This window comes from Meles meles, chromosome 19 (genome assembly GCF_922984935.1).
Source record: "Meles meles chromosome 19, mMelMel3.1 paternal haplotype, whole genome shotgun sequence".
Taxonomy (NCBI): Eukaryota; Metazoa; Chordata; class Mammalia; order Carnivora; family Mustelidae; genus Meles; species Meles meles.
The window spans coordinates 16,972,353-16,994,308 of NC_060084.1; the positions used below are offsets into that span (position 1 = coordinate 16,972,353).

General features: G+C 39.9%; 1 protein-coding gene and 1 non-coding gene across 2 annotated transcripts in view; both read right to left on the minus strand.

Moving 5' to 3' along the window:
* TANGO6 (transport and golgi organization 6 homolog) overlaps nt 1-21,956 on the minus strand; it is a 180,663-nt gene that overhangs the window by 144,135 nt on the left and 14,572 nt on the right. The window contains exons 4-7 of the mRNA XM_045987224.1: nt 20,713-20,854; nt 15,664-15,800; nt 13,138-13,300; nt 6,376-6,458 (exon numbers count right to left, since the gene is read on the minus strand). Coding sequence (XP_045843180.1) covers nt 6,376-6,458; nt 13,138-13,300; nt 15,664-15,800; nt 20,713-20,854 — 525 coding nt within the window. The remainder of the gene's footprint in view (nt 1-6,375; nt 6,459-13,137; nt 13,301-15,663; nt 15,801-20,712; nt 20,855-21,956) is intronic.
* On the minus strand, nt 10,600-10,706 carry LOC123931928. The gene has a single exon (XR_006816349.1). It is a non-coding gene; the product is annotated as a U6 spliceosomal RNA (small nuclear RNA).

The window sequence follows — 21,956 nt, forward strand, 5'->3', positions numbered from 1 at the left end:
TTCCCATTCAGAAAGAGGGTATGGCGATTCACAGACCTGTACCCCTGGGGCTAATAATACATTACATGTTAATTAAAAAAAGAAAGAGGGTAAAAAGTATCAAACATGTGGAGACAGAGGAGATTGATGAGTAAGGTTTCTTTGGGGAGAGTTGTTGGTGAGGGTGAATCCCATCCCCCCAATCCACCAATGAAAAGAAAGACAACCCAATTTAAAAATGGGTAAAGGATCTTAATAGAAATTTCTCTAAGGAAGACATGCAAATGGCCAGTAAGCACAAAACAGGCTTTTTAACATCATTAGCCATTGGGAAAACGTGAGTCAAAACCACAACAAGATAGTGCTTCGCGCCCACCAGCAAGGCCAACATAATGGAGAAAAAGAGGGGAGAGATGGAGGAGGGGGAGTTGGAAGACGGAGACAAGTGGTCTGGTAGTGGTAATGTTGGGCAGAGCGGCTAAACTGGAATTTTCATCCTCTGCTGGCAGGAATGTAAAATTGTGCTGCCACTCTGGAAAACAATCTGACAGAACCTCCAAAAGTTGAACACAGTGCTACCATATGATCCAGCAATTTCACTCCCAGCTTCACTCTCCCACTCAAGAGAAACAAAAACATATGTCCACACAAAAACCTGTACATGAAGGTCTATAGCAGCATTGTTCACAAGAGACAAAATGTGGAAACAACACAAATTTCCATCAACTGACAAAATGTACTGTATCCATATAATAGAATCCCACTTGGCATTAAAAGGAATGAAGTGCTGCTGCTTCATGTAACAACATGATGAATCTTTAAAAAAAAATCCTGCTGGTAAAAAGTCAACTACAAAAGACCACATGTTGTGTGAGTCCATTTACATCGAGAATAGGCAAATCTATAGAGACAGAAAGTAGATTTTAGTGTTGCCTATAGCTAGTGGCAAAGTTGGGAGAATGGAGACAGCTAATGGGTATGGGGTCCTTTTAGGGGGTCAATAATATTCTAAGATCAGATTTGTGATAATGGTTACATAACCCTGTGAGTATACTAAAAGCATTGAGCTGGCCACTTTAAATGCATGAATGGTGTGGTATATGAATTATATCCCAATAAATCTGTTAAGAAGAAAAGAAGAGAAAAAGAAAACCAGAGCTGGAAATGTTCCCAAATGTTTCTCTAAAATTAAACACCCTCTTGTACCCTCCCACTACCCAGTGTGTTGCTGGATCAATTCAACTATCCCAGATGTTTTCCTTATTTCCTGCCTTTGAGCTGTGCTCTATAATTTAGTATTAGCAGAAAGTTAATAAAGACAACACATCCTTTGTTGCTAAACTTTACACAGTGTTTACCATTTTCTTCCAACATACACATTTCCTCTGTTTTCCCATTGCAGCTGAGCTGCCAAAACCTTGTAGGGAGAATAATTACCCTTCTGCACCCCTTCCTGCTTTCCTAACAGTCCCAATCTTTTGTGCATAATCAAGTGTTTATAGCAAACTAATGTTTTGCTTGCCTCTCCAGGAGGTTTTAAATTCACCAAACTGTTCACCAAATTAGGAGGGTTTTTTTTCCCTCCCCCCCTTTTTTGGGCAAGAATAGGAACAATGGCAGGATTCACTATTTCTGGATCTCCATTTTTTTAGAGGCTAATTCACTTGCCAGAAAGAAGTTGTTTTGCTTTCTTTTTCCTTCAAAAGCAAAAGCAATTTTTTTTTTTAATTTCCCAGAAATACTATGCGGGTTTTTTACCAAAGTTTAGTCAAAATTAGTTCTACCCTCGATACCACTTCCAAGTCTTTCTGACATTCCACACCCAACCATTTAACGATTTTTCTTCCTGATATTCTCTAGATGGTATGCGACTGAAGACAACCTTTCTGAAAGTTAGCTGGGCCTTGTTCTCCAATTCAGAACATTTGCTTTCTAGACTGTTCTATGTAATTTCTTCTTTCTATAATATAAATGTCCTTGTCTACACATATGTAGGATAGGATATAAAAACTTTCTTTTCATAAGTCTCTAAGGTATTTAAAAAAACAAAACCAGCATTATATTCAGTAAGTCACTGTGTCATGTTTTATCTATAAGCTATTTAATTCTATATCTGTATGCCAGGTCAACCCTCTTAAGGGTATTCTCTCTCTTTTTTTTAACAGCGAAATTAAATGAAAGGGTAGCAAACATCTTACTTTAGTAAAAAGCTGTGTTGAAGAGATTGAGTTTTGAATTTTTCAGCATGCATTTTATATCTACAAATTATCACCATTATTTTTTTAAAGATTTTATTTATTTATTTGACAGAGAGAGAGATCACAAGTAGGCAGAGAGGCAGGCAGAGAGGGAAGGGGAAGCAGGCTCCCCACTGAGCAGAGAGCCCCATGCGGGACTTGATCCCAGGACCCTGAGATCATGACCTGAGCCAAAGGCAGAGGCTTAATCCACTGAGCCACTCAGACACCCTAATTATCACTATCATACATAAAGTTTAAAACAAAAGAAAAGCATCGGCCTTCTGACCTGAAAGAATATAACTTAAGATTTACTCTATACCCTCAGATGCTGCTAGAGAGAATGTAAAATGGTGCAGCCACTTTGGCAGTTCTTCAAATGGTTAAATACAGACTGACTATAAGATCTAGCAATTCTACTCAGGTTAAACAGTGTTACTGTAAGATCTAGCAACACACCCAAGAGAAATAAAAACATGTTACACAAAGACTCCTACACAAATGTCCGTGGCAGCTTTAATCACAATAGCCAAAATGTAGAAACAACCCAAACATGCATGAGAGGATGAATGAATTACAAAATACTGTCTATACCTACAACAGGATACTATTCAGCAATAAAAAAGAATGAAGTCTTAAGGCACTTGGATGGCTCTGTCAGTAGAGCATGCAACTCTTTTTTTTTTTTTAAGATTTTATTTATTTATTTGACAGACAGAGATCACAAGTAGGCAGAGAGGCAGGCAGAGAGAGGGGGGGGGAAAGCAGGCTCCAAGCTGAGCAGAGAGCCTGATGCGGGGCTTGATCCCAAGACCCTGAGACCACGACCCGAGCCTAAGGCAGGGGCTTTAACCCACTGAGCCACCCAGATGCCCCCATCTAAAGCTATTTTTTAAAAAAAGAAAGATTTACTCTATAGTCAAAAGTCCATCAACTAATGAACATATAAACAAAATGTGGTATATTCATACAATGGAATATTACTTAGCAATTAAAAGGGACAAAATAGTGATATATGAAACAATCTGGATAAACCTTAGAAACATCATGCAAAGAGAGGGGCAGGCGCCTGGCTGGCTCAGCTGGTAGAGCATGTGACTCTTGATCCCAGGGTCGTGAGTTCAAGCCCCATTTTGGGCATAGAGATTACTTAAAACAAAAGAACAAATAAATAAATGAACACCACTATGCTAAGAGAGAGAAACTAGCCACAAAAGATCACATGTTGCATGGTTCCCTCTCATGAAACAGCCACAAAAGGCAAATCCACAGAGGCAGAGAGATTAAGGCTTGCTTAGGGCTGAAGGTAGGAACAAGGAATGACTATAAAAAGGCACAGGAATCATTTTGGGGTAATGGAAATGTTCTAAAATTATATTGTGGTGACAGTTTAACTCTGTAAACTTACTAAAAATCATTATACACTTAAGACATTATTTTATGGTCTATAAAGTATATCTTGATAGAATTGGTTTGTTTTTTTTTTTAATATTTTTTATTTATTTGACGGAGAGAAATCACAACTAGGCAGAGAGGCAGGCAGAGAGAGAGGAGGAAGCAGGCTCCAGAGAGCCTGATGTGGGGCTCGATCCCAGGACTCCGGGATCATGACCTGAGCCGAAGGCAGAGGCTTTAACCCACTGAGCCACCCAGGCGCCCCAGAATTGTTTTATAATATAAGGTTATTCTAAAAAAATTCTGAAGAGGCAAACAACCTAATTTTTTAAAAGCACAAAATATATGATGAATAGGCAATTTACAGAAGAGAAAATTATGAATGAGCCAAGAACACAAAAAGATGTTCAACTCACTAGTAATAAGAGAACTGTTAATTAAAACCACAATGCACCTTCAGGTAGGAAGTAAGGGAAGTGTGACCGGAGTAGGCAGATCGAAGATCTCAACTGAATTGGTAATGTTTAATTTCTTAAGCTGAGTGGTAGGTACTTAAGTGTTTTACTATTATTTTTTTTGTATGTTTAAATTATTTCATAAAAAACTAAATATTTACTTTAAGTATTTAATTTATTGCTATAGAAATGGGAAATGTAGAATCTTTAAATTATTTTTTTTTAAAGATTTTATTTATTTATTTGACAGAGAGATATCACAAGTAGGCAGAGAGGCAGGCAGAGAGAATGAGAGAGAAGCAGACTCCCTGCCGAGCAGAGAGCCCGATGCGGGACTCGATCCCAGGACCCTGAGATCATGACCTGAGCCGAAGGCAGTGGCTTAAACCACTGAGCCACCCAGGCGCCCGAATCTTTAAATTATTGATGAAAAATTCACATGCCATAAAATTTATTCTTAAAATGTACAACTGGCTGTTACTGTATTCACAAGGTTGTGTAACTATCACCACTGTCTAATTCCACAACTATTTCCTTACCTCAAAAAGAAACCCTATACCTATTAACAGCCACTTCTAATTCCCCATCTCCAGGCCCTCGCAACAACTAGTCTACTTTCTGTATCTATGCATTTGCCTATTCTGAATATTTTATGTCGATGGAATCATACAAAGTGTGTGTGGTCCTTTGTTTTTGGCTTCTCTTAAAGTTTAAAAATTGTTATTTTTACATGCTTGTGTTGTGGCATGTGTCCATACTTCATTCCTTTTTAGGGCTAAAAAATATTTCACTATATGGATATATCACATTTGCTTATCCATTTATCAGCTGATAGACATTTGGGCTATTCCCACGTTTTGGCTTTTACGAGTAACGCTGCGACAAACATCTGCGCACAGGTTTGTGTCTGAACGTGTTTTCATTTCTCCTGGGTATATACCTAAGAGTGGAATTACTGGGTCATATAATACTAACTCCATGTTTAACTTTTTGAGGAACTGCCAAAGTATTTTCCAGAGCAGATGTATCTTTTTTAACATAGAATGTAATTCTGAAAGGTGTTTACTACTGTGGATATTTTTAATAGTAAAATACTACTATAAATTTATTGAAATAAACTTTAAAGAATATTCACCCCAGCTCCATCTGGCCCTCACACAATGGATTTCCTTTTTTGTCTCAAAATATGTGTTTCATATGTATTTATAAACTGTAATTATAGAAGGGTTGCCTTCTATGTGCCTTCAGTGTGGGATCGCGCCCCACAGTGGGGCTCCATGGGAAGCCTGCTTCTCCCTCTTCCACTCCCCCTGCTTGTGTTCCCTTACTCAATGTGTGTGTGTGTCTCTCTCTGTCAAATAAATAAATAAAATCTTAAAAAAAAATAAGGACTGTAATCATAGAGAGCATACCTTTCTTTTTCATTTTCAGTGATATATTTAGGTAGTCATTTGCAAGATTCATTTACTCAGATGTTTTATGATGGTGATTACTATCAAAAGATACAAAGTAGGGGCACCTGGGTGGTTCAGTGGATTAAGCCGCTGCCTTCGGCTCAGGTCATGATCTCAGGGTCCTGGGATCGAGCCCCGCATAGGGCTCTCTGCTCCGCAGGGAGCCTGCTTCCTCCTCTCTCTCTGCCTGCCTCTCTGCCTACTTGTGATCTCTCTGTCAAATAAATAAAATAAAATCTTTTAAAAAAAAAAAGATACAAAGTGGATTCAATACTATCATACAGTTTGGGAAACCTAAAGCATTGTAAATGCCACCGTTCGTTTCTTCAAAAAACATGCTTTTATAAGTGGTATGAGCCAGTTAGAGAATTTAAACTGTTTAACATTCAGAGTAAATGATGAAACTGACAGGTTCAAAATGTATCAGGTTTTTTTTTTTTGTTTTGTTTTTTACTAACAGCTTATAGTTTTCACAATGAAAAAAAATATTGATCATTTGGAATTCAGGATTAGTCACTCCAATTCTTGAAGTACGGATTAAAAAAGGCAAAACTAGGGGCGCCTGGGTGGCTCAGTGGGTTAAAGCCTCTGCCTTCGGCTTAGGTCATGATCCCAGGGTCCTGGGATCGAGCCCCGCATCGGGCTCTCTGCTGGGCAGGGAGCCTGCTTCCTCCTCACTCTCTCTCTCTCTGACTGCCTCTCTCCCTACTTGTGATCTCTGTCAAATAAATAAATAAAAATCTTTAAAAAAAAAAATAAATAAAAAGGCAAAACTATTTTAAACTATATTTAAAACTATTTTAAAAGACTAAGTATAAGTATTAGCTAAAAACATTAGTGACTCAAATTACCAACCTTAAATACATCCTCAATACATCTAGTAAGTTCTTCTTCTGACACCAAAATGATCCCTGGCACCACGTCACTCTCTGGAATTTCTAGAGAACAAAAAACAAAATTACCCATACTCAGTGCCTGACTGAATACGAATGACTTAAGAAGATTTTACTAGACAGTTCTATAAGTAACAGCTAAAATTAGAGATTTGACATGGTTACCAACATACAACACCAAATATCATGAAATCTATTATGCCAATGATTATAAACATTCATATTGTTTTATATATCACTATAAAAGAAAAAAACAAGTAACCTATGAAACATTGTACCTTGACATTTTACTTGTAAATTTAATGTATAAAAAATTGGGGACTGGACTAAATGAAAATGACAGCCAATGATTACGTTGAAGTGATTGATACAAAGGAATTTATTAAACTTTTCTCTACAGATGTGATTGAAATTTTCCCTTTATTTTTTTTATTTATTTATTTTTTTAATTTTACTTATTTATTTGACAGAGAGAGAGACAGTTCACAGGTAGGCAGGGAGGCAGAGAGAGGAGGAAGCAGGATCTCCGAGGAGCAGAGAGCCCGATGTGGGGCTCGATCCCAGGACCCTGGGATCATGACCTAAGCCGAAGGCAGAGGCTTTAACCCACTGAGCCACCCAGGCGCCCCTGAAATTTTCCCTTTAAAAAGTTTTAAAACAGAGCACCTAGCTGGCTCAGTCAGTAATGCATCAGACTCTTGATCTCAGGGTTGTGAGTTTGAGCCCCATGTTGAGTGTACAGATTACTTAAAAATCTTTTTTTTTTTTTTTAAGGTGTTACTTTATTTATTTGACAGGGTGTGGAGGGGGAGGGAGCACAAGCAGGGGGAGCAGCAGAGAATAGGAAGAAGCAGAGAGCCCAACATGTGGCTTGATCCCAGGCCGCAGGATCATGACCTGAGTCGAAGGCAGATGCTTAACAACTGAGTCACCCAAGCACCCCTAAAAATAAAATATTTTAAAAAAGTTTTTTACTAGAGTTTTTAAGAAAGTATTAAAAGAGGGGAGGTGGGTAAGGGAAAGGGTGAAAGAGGTGCTGGGGATTAAAGAATACATTTATCATGATCAGCACTGAGTAACATACAGAGTTGTTCAGTCACTATATGGCACACCTGAAACTAATTTAACACTGTATGTTAATTATACTAGAATGAAGACTAAAAAACTTAATAAAAAAAGTATTGAGGGATGCCTGGGTGTCTCATTCGTTAGGTGTCTGCCTTTAGCTCAGGGCATGATCCCAGGGTCCTAGGATGGAGCCCCGCGTCGGGCTCCCTGCTCAGCAGGAAGCCTGCTTCTCCCTCTCCCACTCCCCATTTATGTTCCCTCTCTTGCTGTGTCTCTCTCTGCCAAATAAATAAAATCTTTTTTTTAAAAAAAGAACTGAGAATTGTTTTAAATTTAAACAGTTCTAATATATATCATTCCTTACATAAGCTATATAATTAGGACAAACAATAAGAAATTCTTGAAACTTCACATTAAGAGTCCAACTCTTCTGAAACATTTGAACACCATTACTGATATCCATATTTTGCCAGAATATATTGCCCTTGTGCCACCAAGGGTGTGGGTGATGTGACATTTCTAAGAAGTTCTCCACTCTACTACTGTCGTCATGATTTTTTCCTAAGTTGCTAACATCCATTCTATAAGTTTTAATGCTCATTTGCATTGCATGGCAATGCCATGATTCCTATCTGGCCAACAGTAATTGTGAGATGCATCTTGATATCAGAGTTGTTAAAAATGTGAAAAATACTTCCAAAATTAAAGTCTTTTTATGTGAAAAGCATGTGCACCTTAGAATTTATAAAATATGGGAATTCATCATAATTGCCACAGTCTTACAGATGTGATACAATATGAAAAACAAAATAAGAAAGCTTATTATTTTAGATTGTTTTTCCAGTGGCAATGATGGGGCTAACAATCTAAAACCAGCCAGACTATTTATAGTCCTTTTTGTTATCCATATACTGTTGATGCAAAACATATAGCTGGTGTTACAAATATAATCTAGCACATGAAGAAATGCCTGGCAAACAGATGTCCAATAAATATTCCTAAAATGAATGAACAAGGTTCAGGACAAAAATAATTGATCCACAAATGGACTGAATCTAAGCCTCACAAGAACAGTGCTCTTAGACCAGGACTCAAACTTGAACACACAAATGAATTACCCAGAAGGGTCTGTTAAAACACAGATTGTAGGGGCGCCTGCGTGGCTCAGTGGGTTAAAGCCTCTGCCTTCGGCTCAGGTCATGATCCCAGCATCCTCCTCTCTCTCTCTGCCTGCCTCTCTGCCTAGTTGTGATTTCTCTCTGTCAAATAAATAAAATATTAAAAAAAAAAAACAAACAAAAAACACACAGATTGTTGAGACCCACACCAGCGTTTATGATTCAGTAGGTCTGGGGAGAGCCCACTTATATTTCAAATAACTAATAATGAAGTTGTATTTCTAATAAATTCCCAGGAGATGCTAATGCTGCAGGCCCTGAGACCACGCTATGAGAACCATTGCCCCAGGCTAGAACACCTAATCAGACACAAACAAGAGAATAGATTAGTAATGAGGACAGTCCCAGTACATGAGATTAGGTATATAAGAATTCCTAGACCCTAAAGCTGAAGGCCAACAGGAATAATATTTCAGGGGTGCCCGACTGGCTCAGTCGGTGGAGCATGACTCTTGAGGTCGGGGCTGTGCGTTCAAGCTCCAGGTTGGGTGTACAGAGTACTTAAAAATAAAAACCTTTAAAAAGAAAGGAAATAATACTTTATTTTTTGAGCCATTTTTTGAAAAATATACTGATTCTAGACTAGATTTCTATAAAATATATAAAGAAAATGTAATTACTTATTCAAGTATCATGTTTAGTTTGGGCTTATCCATAGACACCAAAAAATATATATAAATACAGTAAACACACACACACATGATATTTATCATGTCTGAATAATCACAAATTTTACTTCGCCAGGCTCAATTTGGTGAAGTTTTACTACGCACCAGAATTAGACTTTCTTGGGGCACCTGGGTGGCTCAGTCTGTTACACATCCAACTCTTGACCTCAGCTCAGGTCTTGATCTCAGGATTGTGAGTTCAAGACCCTGCAGTGGGCTCCACACTGGGTGTGGAGACTACTTAAAAAACAAAAAACGAAACAAAAACAGACTTTCTCTATCCCTGGCCACCTCCCTGCCACCACACAAGATCAGAAAAATTTATACTACAAGTAACTTTTTGAGGTGCCTAGGTGGCTCTAGTCAGTTGAGCCTCTACCTTTGGCTTGGGTTGCGATCCCAGAGTCCTGAGATCGAGCCCCATATCGGGCTCCTTGCTCAGTGGGGAGCCTGCTTCTCCCTCTCCTCCCCACTTGTGCTCTCTCTAACTATGCCTGTCTCTCTCTCTCTCTCTCAAATAAATAAAAAAAATCTTAAAAAAATCAAACCTGGGGCGCCTGGGTGGCTCAGTGGGTTAAGCCTCTGCCTTCGGCTCAGGTCATGATCCCAGGGTCCTGGGATCAAGCCCTGCATCAGGCTCTCTGCTCGGCAGGGAGCCTGCTTCCCTCTCTCTCTGCCTGCCTCTCTGCCTACTTGTAATCTCTCTCTGTCAAATAAAGAAATAAAATCAATAAATCCTGAAACATTCTAGACAAAACTAAATTTGGTTTAACCATAAGATTAAACTTCTTCATTTATAACCTTAGGAAATACTATCGAAAAAGGTTTGTCTTTTTTTTTTAATATTTTATTTATTTGACAGAGAGAAATCACAACTAGGCAGAGAGGCAGGCAGAGAGGAGGAAGCAGGCTCCCCGCGGAGCAGAGAGCCCGATGCGGGGCTCGATCCCAGGACCCTGAGATCATGACCTGAGCCGAAGGCAGAGGCTTTAACCCACTGAGCCACCCAGGCGCCCCTTTTCTTTTTTTTTTAAAGGAAGAATGCTGAAATAATACTCTGTATCCAAGCATTAAATTCAGGAAAGTATGAGGGGGGTGGATATTCAGTAAAGTATGAAAACATACTAAGGGAGGTGGTAAAAATGTCAATTTTCTAAGACATTAAAACAACTAAACCCACCAAATATGGGAAAATCTGAGCATCAAAATGAATGACAGGAATGTCTGGCAACCCAATGAATAAAAAAGAATCTCTGAATCTTTTTTTTTTTTTTTAATATGGAACACTACACAAACTTGCGAGTCGTCTTTGCACAGGGGCCACGCTAATCTTTTCTGTATCATACCAATTTTAGTACCTGTGCTGACGAAGTGAGCACTCTCCACCTCTATTGGATACTTAATTTGTTTTTTAAAATGAGGTGGGACACCTGGCTGGCTCAGTCAGTAGAACATGAGACACTTGACCCTGGGGTCATGAGCTAGAGCCCCATGCTGGCAGGGTAGATAGTACTTAATTTTTTTTTTTTTTTAATCTTAAAAAAAAGGAGGGGGGAATGAGGCAAGAAGAAAGAAAGGCTCTTCCTCACAGAAGAATACCAGCCTAACAAATTAGAAATAACAAAAGAAATAGAAAGCCACCTGGCAATAATCATTAATGGTCACCAAACCACAGCATGAAAGACTATCGGGAAACAGAATACATACAGTCAGTCTCAGACCATCATCCCATAGATTACTTACTAATTACAAGTAAGGTATTTTAACAATGGAGAAATATGGCTACTAGTGAAATGACCAAATTTAACATCATTAATAGGACAAACTGATAACATGTGCCTCCGATCTGATGCAAACTCAGAAAAAAATAACCTTTATCCTATGTGGTACTGCTGCTGAAATGTTTAACCTGGATCTAATCATGAGGAAATAATTAGACATACAAATTGAAGAATATTTTATTATCAAGGCTCTTCAAAAATACCATGAAGATAGATGCCTTCCCTCCTCAGCTTGGCCTGAGCGCCTGGCCGGACCCCAGCCACAGGGTGCTGCTCCAGCTGCGAGAACAAGGACGTGAACCAGGACCGAGAGGAGCGGAAGCTGCTGCAGGACCCTAGCGGCCCCCCTACCAAAGCCCTCAGTGGAGCTGAGCCCAACCACCACAGCTGGCCTTCCGCTGGCTCGCACAGATGAGCAGGCCCTGCTCTCCCCCTGACTAAGATAGCAGCAACATCACCGAAGTGTCTGCTGCAGACTGCCAGGGCATGGAGCAGCACGAGCACAGGGACCCAGCAAGGCAGGACAGCACCTGCTCAGCTGTGCCCTGCGGAGCAATGGGCTGACCCGTCGGAAGAAGGAGCCATCGTAGGGCACCTAGGTGGCTCAGTGGGTTAAGCCTCTGCCTTAGGCTCAGGTCATTATCTCAGGGTCCTGGGATCAAGCCCCGCATCAGGCTCTCTGCCTACCTATGATTTCTGTTTGTCAAATAATAAATAAATAAAATCTTTAAAAAAAAAAAAAAGAAAAGGAGCCGCTGCACCCATCGCTCACCTGCCAGCCCCACCAGGTGCAGGCCAGCAAGCCCCTTCCCCTCCCTGACTTGCAGTAGGCCTCCAGGACAGTTGCTTAGGCCTCCAGGTCACTTCCCCAGATCAGAGTGGATGTAAGAGGAGCTGGTTGCATAATTTGGGATCCATGAAGACAGGGATCCTGGGATCGCCTCTCCTAGTCCCCAGCCTCACCGTGGCTCACACAGCACCCTAACCTGCTATGAATCACAGAAAAGAATGTAGAGGAGGAGAAAAATGAGGTTGGAAGCCTGAGCAAGTAAGGACAGAGCAAAGGAGGGCAGAACCATTTGGGACTGGCCTTCAAAGCCTTCATCAGGGATAGGGGTGGTCAAAAGGTTAGGGCCTAATAGGTCTCCACTGTCACTGGGAAGGAGGAAGTACTACTATGAGGGTGATCCCTAGGGAGCCTGTGGGGACCCCGTCCCACCCTTTCTCTTGGCCTCACTTGGTCCTCTTCTCCCTGCCTTGGTGCTCACATGCATCTCACTATGGTTTGTGACTGTGGTCTGCACCAGTATAAATTCAAATGAATTGAGTTTGTATTTCTAGCACCCTGGGTTTTAAATGTTTGAGGTTTAGGGGTTTTGCTTTGGTTTGTCACCCTTGATAAAGGAAGAATATTTATCTGGAAAAAAAATTTGTCATGGTGAAAAACAAGAGACTAGGGAACTATTCTACCTTAATGCAAACTGAAAAGATACAACAAGTAAATGAAGTGCATGATCCTTAACTGGATTCTAGATTTTAAAAAAATAGCTTCAGAGGAAATTCTTGAGACAATTAGAGAAATATGAATCAAGTCTGTATATTATTTTTTTAACTTTATGTATTTTTAAGTCATCTCTATGGTCGACATGGGACTCAAACTCATGACCCCAAGATGAAGAGTAATGTGCTCTTCCGACCGAAGCAGTCAGGTGCCCCGAAGCAAGCATGTCTATTAGATGATGTCTGCAACTAACTCTCAAATGCTTCAGAACAAATGTACATGTATAAAAAGAGAAAGATAAAATGAATATGACCAAAATTGTCAATCCATTGACCATTTGTATATACGGGTGGTTCAATGTACTCTTCTTGGAACTTTTGTTGAGGTGGATTTTTCGAAATAAAAAGTTGGGGAGAAAAGAAAGCAAAACTAAAGTCACTGAAATACTACAGACTTAACTCATTTAAATCTGAAACATTGAGGAAGAACCTTGAGAAGAACACCCAGCCACCAGACTTCCTTCTTTACCTGCAGTATTTAAACATCGGTAGAGAGGAGCTAGCACTGGCTGAAGCAAATACTTGAAAGCCAATTGTGGGCGTTCTCTTGACACTGTTATAAAGGTGCTGGTGGCAACTCTTTGGAACTGCCGCGCCGTCAGTTTATCTTGAAAGTGAAATAAATCTAGAATCTACAAGAAAAAGTACATGCGGTAAATACAGGACTCTTTGTAAGAAGCATTACATTAACTAGAGAAAGCACGAATGTCTTTAGACCAAAAAATAAGCTTACTGCAATAATACTGATTCAACAGATTTTTTTTTTTTAAAGATTTTATTTATTTATTTCACAGATCGTAAGTAGGCAGAGAGGCAGGCAGAGAGAGAGGAGGAAGCAGGCTCCCTGCTGAGCAGAGAGCCTGATGTGGGGCTCGATCCCAGGACCCTGGGACCATGACCTGAGCCGAAGGCAGAGGCTTAACCCACTAAGCCACCCAGGCGCCCCATCAACAGATTTTTTTTTATATTTACTAACACAGTATCAGAGGCTTTGAGAATCAAGCTATGCTTTTATCAAATATCGCTATCAAATTTATAAAATACATGTTCATCATAGAAAACTGTCAAAAGAAAGTTTTAAGAAGAGGGGGGCCTGCATTGCTCAGTTGTTAAGTGTCTGCCTTTGGCCCAGGTCTTATCCCAGGGTCCTGGGACTAAGCTGTCATTGGCCTCCTTGCTCAGCAGGGAGCCTGCCTCTCACTCTAGCCCTCCCCGCTGCCCTTGCACTCTCTCTCTCTCTTTTAAATAAATAAAATCTTTTTTAGAATTTTTAAAAATTAAAAACTTAAAAAAATTTTGCTATTATAAATAGTATCACTAATGAAACTCGTGAATCAAGGCATATAAATATATTTAGACTCTGAAGAACCTGTAATGCCTGAACTATCCCACAAAGGAATCTATTTTACTCTCAAAGATAAATACAGTTCTCTGGTGCCTACAAGTGGTACACTCTAGTATGAGCAATGAATAGAAAAGTGCATTTCTAGGGACACCTGGGTAGCTCAGTCAGTTAAGCATCTGCCTTCAGCTCAGGTCATGATCCCAGGGTCCTAGGATCGAGTCCCCCATCAGCCTCCTTGCTCAGTGGGGAGACTGCTTGAAAGATTCTCTCCCTCTCCCTCTGCTGCACCCTCTGCTTGTGCGCACTCCCTCTCTTTCTTTCTCTCTCTCCGAAATAAAATCTTTAAAAAATATATATTCTGTCTCTCACTCTATCCCACTCTCTCCCTCTCTTAAAAAAAAAAAAAATTATAAAATTTAGATACTAACTGCAGCATGGTTTGAAGCAGCAAAAGAATGGAAACAACTCAACATCCATTAATAGGAGGCTGGTTAAATAAGTTATGGTACGTTAATATGGTGAAATACTACACAGCCATGAAAAGAATGAGGAAACTCTTTATAGAATGAGTCTATATGACATGATCTCCAAGGCACATTAAGTTAAAAAAGCAAAAAGAAAAACAGGGTGCATAGCACATTATCACTTAGATAAAAATTGGAATATATATACAGATACATACACATATAATTGGATATACATTAACACACTGGAGAACAAATAAGGAATTGGTAACAGCGACTACTTCCGAGGAACTAGAAAAGAGAAATGAGAGGAAGACTTTTTTTTTTTAAGATTTTATTTATTTATTTGTGAGAGAGAGAGAAAGAGCACATAAGTATGGGAAGCAACAGGCAGAGTGAGAAGCAGACTCCTTGCTGAATAAGGAGCTGGATGAGGGCCTCAGTCCCAAGACCCTGGGATCATGACCTGAGTTAAAGGCAGATGCTTAATCGACTGAGCCACCTAGGCGTCCCAAGGAAAACTCAGTTTTGCTTACTCCTCTGTGCTTTTTAAATTGCATACCATGAAAAATAAAAAAAATAAATTGTTAATTTATTTTTATAAATATTTTATAATTTTTTTTTTTAAAGATTTTATTTATTTACTTGACAGAAAGAGGTCACAAGTAGGCAGAGAGGCAGGCAGAGAGAGAGAGAGGGAAGCAGGCCCCCTGCTGAGCAGAGAGCCCGATGCGGGACTCGATCCCAGAACCCTGAGATCATGACCTGAGCCGAAGGCAGCGGCTTAACCCACTGAGCCACCCAGGCGCCCCTATAAATATTTTATAATTTAAAAAATTTGTTATAATTTAATACCATGTTAATTTACTTTGTTTTCTTAATACCTGTTTTTTCAAACTAATTAAAAACACACAGAAAAGATAATGAACAAGATGAAATTTTACTTTCATACTCTAGCTCTGAGAGCAAGCGGGACTACTCATTTGACAATGGGCAGGCGTTCTCAAACCTAACAATTAGGCGGGTCTCTTCCACAGGTGTTTACTCACTTATTAACAGGCCTCTCACTGAACAATAAACTTAAATGTTATGTTGCTTTTACCTGCACATAAAAGAAACATTAAAGTCTCCTTTCTGTGAATAAACAGATAATTCTTACACAGCGAAAAGAAACAAAATTGTTTACCTGGGGGCAGATATCCCTGTAGTAATCCTCTGGTGAAAGAGACTGCTGGGGACAAGAGGCCAGAATCTTGGCAATCAGGTCACACTTCTTCCAGTCAGCAGCCGCTGCCTCAGCGTCACTCCCGCCAGCTGCTCCAGCTGTCGGCAATGGACAGAGATGTCAAAAACTCATACCAGTTTGCCCTATGCGGTCCTTAAAATTTCAGCAAAAAAGTGTCTTTTCACTCCTGAAAGCTGTTTATTTCTTTTATAAAATAATCTACTGCCCTGCACTTCCCATGTTGATTTCTGGGAAGTTCAGAGGTAAAAGCAGCACCTCATCATTATAATGTTATTACCGACATAAGTTGAATACTAGCTTCTTCTCAGTGTTCATCATTTTTATTATTATTATTACCGTTTTGTCTCTATTACGCATCATGTCATTTTTTTTTTTTTTTAAAGATTTTATTTATTTATTTGACAGAGAGAGATCACAAGTAGGCAGAGAGGCAGGCAGAGAGAGAGGAGGAAGCAGGCTCCCTGTGGAGCAGAGAGCCCGATGCGGGGCTCGATCCCAGGACCCTGAGATCAACGCATCATGTCATTTAAAGTGCCTTAAACCAAAGGTATGCAGGAACAGGTACCAGATTTATCTTACCACCTTATATTATTGGAAAACTGAATAAAATATATAAACAATGGTTTTCAGACACTGAACAACAGGCAGCCAAGGATACTGACCCCTGAGACAAAAAAGTAAACAAGATGAGCTCCATGAATACCCTAGCCTACTGCCTAGAGAGATTTTTTGAGGCCACAACACAGCAAAGGGGAGCCCAAACAAAGTCTAGGGTCTTATTGAGTTAAAGAAAGACAGTTGAGATTTCAGAGAGGCTAAGACAGCTAGAATTTTCAGGGTAAAATATCAGAGAGGAGGTATGTAAAGAGAGAGTGCCAGAGATCGGCAAAGGAGTCCTCTTTCAAATCTTTAGTAGATTATAACTTGTGTATATGTGGAAAAAAAACAACAACAACAACAACAACAACAAAACCAAGGCTGAGGCAAGAACCACCAGAAAGAAACGGAGGAAAAATCCCTAGAGTTCACATATGGCTGAGTATAGTTTGTGTTCCCACTAGTGAGCATGGAAACACCTCCTAATATACAGGACATCCAGTAAAATCTCAGAATGGTACTGGTTTAGAAGTGGGGTCAAATTACCTCAGATTAAAGACTACCCTAGACACATAGTAATAGGGCTTAAAACCCAGGATCAAAGAGCTCGAGCTGATTATAAGAAAATTGACTGCATCCCAGAAAAAGGCCTAACAAAGAAATTCAACAAAATGGAGCAGTCAGTAATATAAAAAAAAAATGTCCAGTATCCATTCAAGAATTTCCAGGCATATGCATATAAGGAAGTATTATTCAATCATAAAAAGTAATAAAGGGGGCGCCTGGGTGGCTCAGTGGGTTAAGCCGCTGCCTTCGGCTCAGGTCATGATCTCAGGGTCCTGGGATCGAGTCCCGCATCAGGCTCTCTGCTCAGCAGGGAGCCTGCTTCCCTCTCTCTCTCTCTGCCTTCCTCTCTATCTACTTGTGATCTCTCTCTGTCAAATAAATAAATAAAATCTTTAAAAAAAAAAAGTAATAAAGGACTGATTCATTGCTACAATACAGATAAACCTTAAAAACATACTAACTGAAAGAAGTCTAACACAAAAGAGCACATATTGTACGCTTCCATTTGGACTAAATATCCAAAATAGGAAAATCCACTGAAACAGAAACTAGATCAGTGCTTATAAGAGGCTGGAGGAAGGTAGAATGGGGAGTGATTGCTAATGGATATAAGGTTTTTGGGGGGAGGGGGGTGATACAAATGTTTTGGAATTATATTTTGGTGATGGTTGTAGAACTTTGTGAATACACTAAAAACCAATGACCTGTAAACCAATGACCTGTACTCTTTCAACAAGTGGATTTATGATATGTGAATAATAGCTCAATAAAAAAAGTTACAAGGCATGCAAAGAAGCAAGAAAGTATGACCTATAACCAGGAGGAAAAATCATAGAAATGGACCCATTAAAACAGAGACAACAAAATTCGGAAACAAGGACACTAAAACAGTTGTACAAATTTGTTCCTTATTTTCAAAAAGGTAAAGAATGATCATGATGAGAGAAATGGAAGATATAAAAAAGACCAATATGGAACCTCTAAAAAGAAAATATCTGTAGGATGCCTGGTGGCTCAGTTAGTTAAGCGTCTGCCTTTGGCTCAGGTCATGATCTCAGGGTCCTGGGGTCAAGCCCTGTATCAGGCTCCCTGCCCAATGGGGAGCCTGCTTCTCCCTCTCCCTCTGCCTGCTGCTCTCCCTGCTTATGTTCTCTCTCATTATCTCTCTCTGTCTCCTTTCTGTGTTCAGCTTTTTGATTTTTTCTTCTGTGGTGTCTAATCTGCTGTTAAATCCCATCCAGTGTATTTTTCATTACAGGTATTTCTTTCTTTTTTTTTTCTTTAATACTTTATTTACTTGAGAGAGAGAGAGACTGCACAAGTTGGGGGGGGATGCAAAGGGAGAGGACAACATTAAGCCTAACATTAAGTGTAAATCAAATTCCAAAAAGAGAGAAGAGGGGCACCTCACTGGCTCAGTGGGGAGAGCACGTGACTCCTGATCTGGGATGTTACGACTTCGAGCCCCACAACAGGGCTTGTACTTTAAAAAAAAGTTTTAAAAAGACAGAGAAGAGAGGATAGAAAAAAAATATTTGAAGACAATGTTTGAGCAATTTTCAAATATGACAAAAACTATAAATTCTCAGCTCTAACAAGCTCAAGAAATATTATGCGGAAGAAACATGAAGAAAATCACCCACACCAAGGCATACCATAATCAAATTTCTAAAAACCATTGACAAGGAGAGAAAATTTAAAAGCAACCAGATGAAAAAAGATATATCATGTATAGAGGAACAAAGACAATATTGACAGCAAAAATATTTTCAAAGAAGAAGGTGAGATAAAGACTTTTTCAGATAAATAAAAGCCAAAGGAATTCACTGCCAGCAGACCTGCACTATAAGAAATGCTAAAGTTCTTCAGGCAGAAGGAAATTTGAATTAAGATTTGGATCTACACAAAGAAATGAAGAACACCAGAAATGGCAAATGTGTGAGTAAATATAAATTGCCTCAAATCAGTTTTGAGAAGAAACAAGATTTAAATAGATAACAAAAAAATATATACATGCATAAGTAGAGGGGAAAAAAGCTCATAGCAAAAATAGGGCTCTAAGTGTCTTAGAGCAGCTCTCCAATCTGCATGACCTTGGGTGAACTCTAACTTTTCTTCAGAAAAAGATTTGCAAGGACCTCTTTGCACACGGCAACTTCTCTCAGGTAACTGATCATTTTTCACTTCATTGACCCTAGAAGCCAAGGCTGGCAGAACTGGGGGGTCTCTATCAATTCTGCCTACCACACTGACCTCACCTTTGTCTGACAGGACCAAGGTACATTTACCACACTAGAAATGGAAAGTCAAGATGGATTCTTCTGTCTCTCCTCCTTCTCCCCACATATCCAGCCCTTCATTAAGTTCTGGCAATGCTAACTCTTTTTTTTTAAATTAACTAATTGAGAGAGAGAGAGAACAAGCACATGAGCAAGGAGAGGGGCCGAGGGAAATGGAGAAAGAATCTGAGGCAAATTCCACACTGAGTGTAAAGCTCCACCCACCCAATCCCATGACCCTGAGACCCTGACCTATGTCAAAATCAAGAGTCAGATGCCTAACCTACTGAGCCACCCAGGCACCCTGGCAATGCTACCTCTTAAATACCTCTTACAGTCATTCATTTCTCTCCATGTCTATGGCCACTGTATTGATCCAAGCCATTGTGATCTCTCAGATGACTACTTCTTTTTTTTTTTTTTTTCTCAGATGACTACTTCTTAACTCATCTCCCTGCTTTGGCTCTTACCCAACCAATTCTTCACAATACATCCAGATAGATATTTCTAAAGTGTAGATTTGATCACACCTCTCTCCTTAAAACCTTCCAATGGTTTCTCATTGCCCTCAGAATAAAGTTAAAAATCCTGGACACCAGGGGCGCCTGGGTGGCTCAGTGGTTAAGCCGCTGCCTTCGGCTCAGGTCATGATCTCAGGGTCCTGGGATCCAGCCCCGCATCGGGCTCTCTGCTCAGCAGGGAGCCTGCTTCCCTCTCTCTCTCTGCCTGCCTCTCTGCCTAGTTGTGATCTCTCTCTGTCAAATAAATAAATAAATAATCTTTAAAAAAAAAAAAAAAAATCCTGGACACCACACTCTGCCCTCACTGCTCTACTCACACTGAACCCTATTCAAAAACACTATGCTTTTTCTATGTCAGTTCCTTCATACATGCTATTCTATCTATGTTAGTCTTCTCTCACTCTTCAACTAATAAATTCTCATTCAGCCTTCAGGGTTCAGTATAAATGTCATCTCCAGCAAAAAGTCACTCACTGTGTGGTAATTTGTTACAGGAGCGAGAGAAAATGAATGTGCATGGGATACTGGAGATAAGGGACTAAACACAAAAGAAAGGCAAAGGAAACACCAGGATAAAGGTGAAGGGAGATCCCAGGAGGTCTGCTGTGCAAGAGAAAACTAGTCCAGATTAGAGAAGACTCAGAAGAGACGTCCCTAAGATCAAATCGACAGAATACTGGGTGGATTCAAATACACTGAAAGGAGACTTGAACAACTGGGAGAGAATTAGTCCTGGGGCTCCATCCCATGACCCAGAGATCACGACCTGAGCCAAAGGCAGACACTTAACCATCTGAGCTACGCAGCTGCCTTGTAAGCAGTTTTAGAAAAATACTGTTTTAGAAAAATGGAAGAAAATGAGTTTCTGTGAAAAAGAAGTTCATTAAGGTTTCCTCTCCAAATTCTAACCTCCTTAATCTCCACAAAGGCAGAGATTAGTCACAATCAGGTTTACAACCAAATGATAAAGACCCTGACCTGAAAGAAACTGGATACCAAAGTAACAGAAACGTTTTATTTCTTACCACCTGCTCCTTCAAGAATGCCCCGGACTACTGCCTGAACACCACTAGGTCTCATCAACCTTTCGGAGAGCAGCTGTCCACATAGACGCCGAAGCCAAGCTGGGGCCCGACACCTCACTTGTGTCTTCTCATCTGTGCAGGACTGGAAAAGAAGGAAAAGGCATGAATTCAGTGTCAGTGAAATAGAGAGATTGTGTAGAAATCATTAAAATATGTAAATATATACTGAGTCACACTGACAATTAACAGTATGATAAACAGACTTAGCAGAGTGGCATTTTTTTCCAAAAAGAAACCTCCTTCAGCATCACTTCTAAGAAAGTAGATATACCAAGAAACTTTCAAGTGAAATATCAAGTGAAATTTCAAACCCAAGGATAGACACATAGGTGAATAAAGTATAGATCGTAGAAACACAAAGTTAATGTAACCAATCTCTGAATGGAGTCCTTCCAATCAAATCTAGCCTCCATATAGTCTTATGAATGTTACTCACCACCAACGGTACAGTTCATGACAGTAAGAGGGCATGCTAGTCCTTGCCTCCATGGTCTCAGCTACTTTGACTCCTTGCAGCACAGCACTTTGAAAAAAGAGTTGAGGGGCGCCTGGGTGGCTCAGTGGGTTGAGTCTCTGCCTTCGGCTCAGGTCGTGATCTCAGGGTCCTGGGATCAAGTCCCACATCGGGCTCTCTGCTCAGCAGAGAGCCTGCTTCCCCCCTCTCTCTCTGCCTGCCTCTCTGCCTACTTGTGATTTCTCTCTCTGTGTGTCAAATAAATAAATAAAATCTAAAAAAAAAAAAGAAAAGAAAGAAAAAAGAAAAAAAGAGTTGAATTTCTTCAAGCACTCCTTTTTGAGAGCTTTGTGGAGCCACCATGAACAAAACAGACTTGGGGTCTCTTGTTTTGGGTCTAGAATGTGAACTATGTTGCTGTCAATCATGGTATGTAATTATGTGAACATAAAAACCAGTGAGAGAAACATTTAATCCTAACTAGCCTGTCCTCTCTCTTTTATTTAAGGAGGACTAATAATTACCACTTATTGAGGGGGTTATGATTTGCCAGGCACTGTGCTAAATAACTCACATAATCTCAAAATGGACTTGCAAGAAGTTACTATCCTATCATTAAGGAAACTGAGGGAATGAAAGGTTTACTAACTCACATAACTGCATACTGCGATGTGCTTACCTCCAGAGCACACTGACCTCCAGAGCCTCTGCTCTTCACCATGCTCTTATA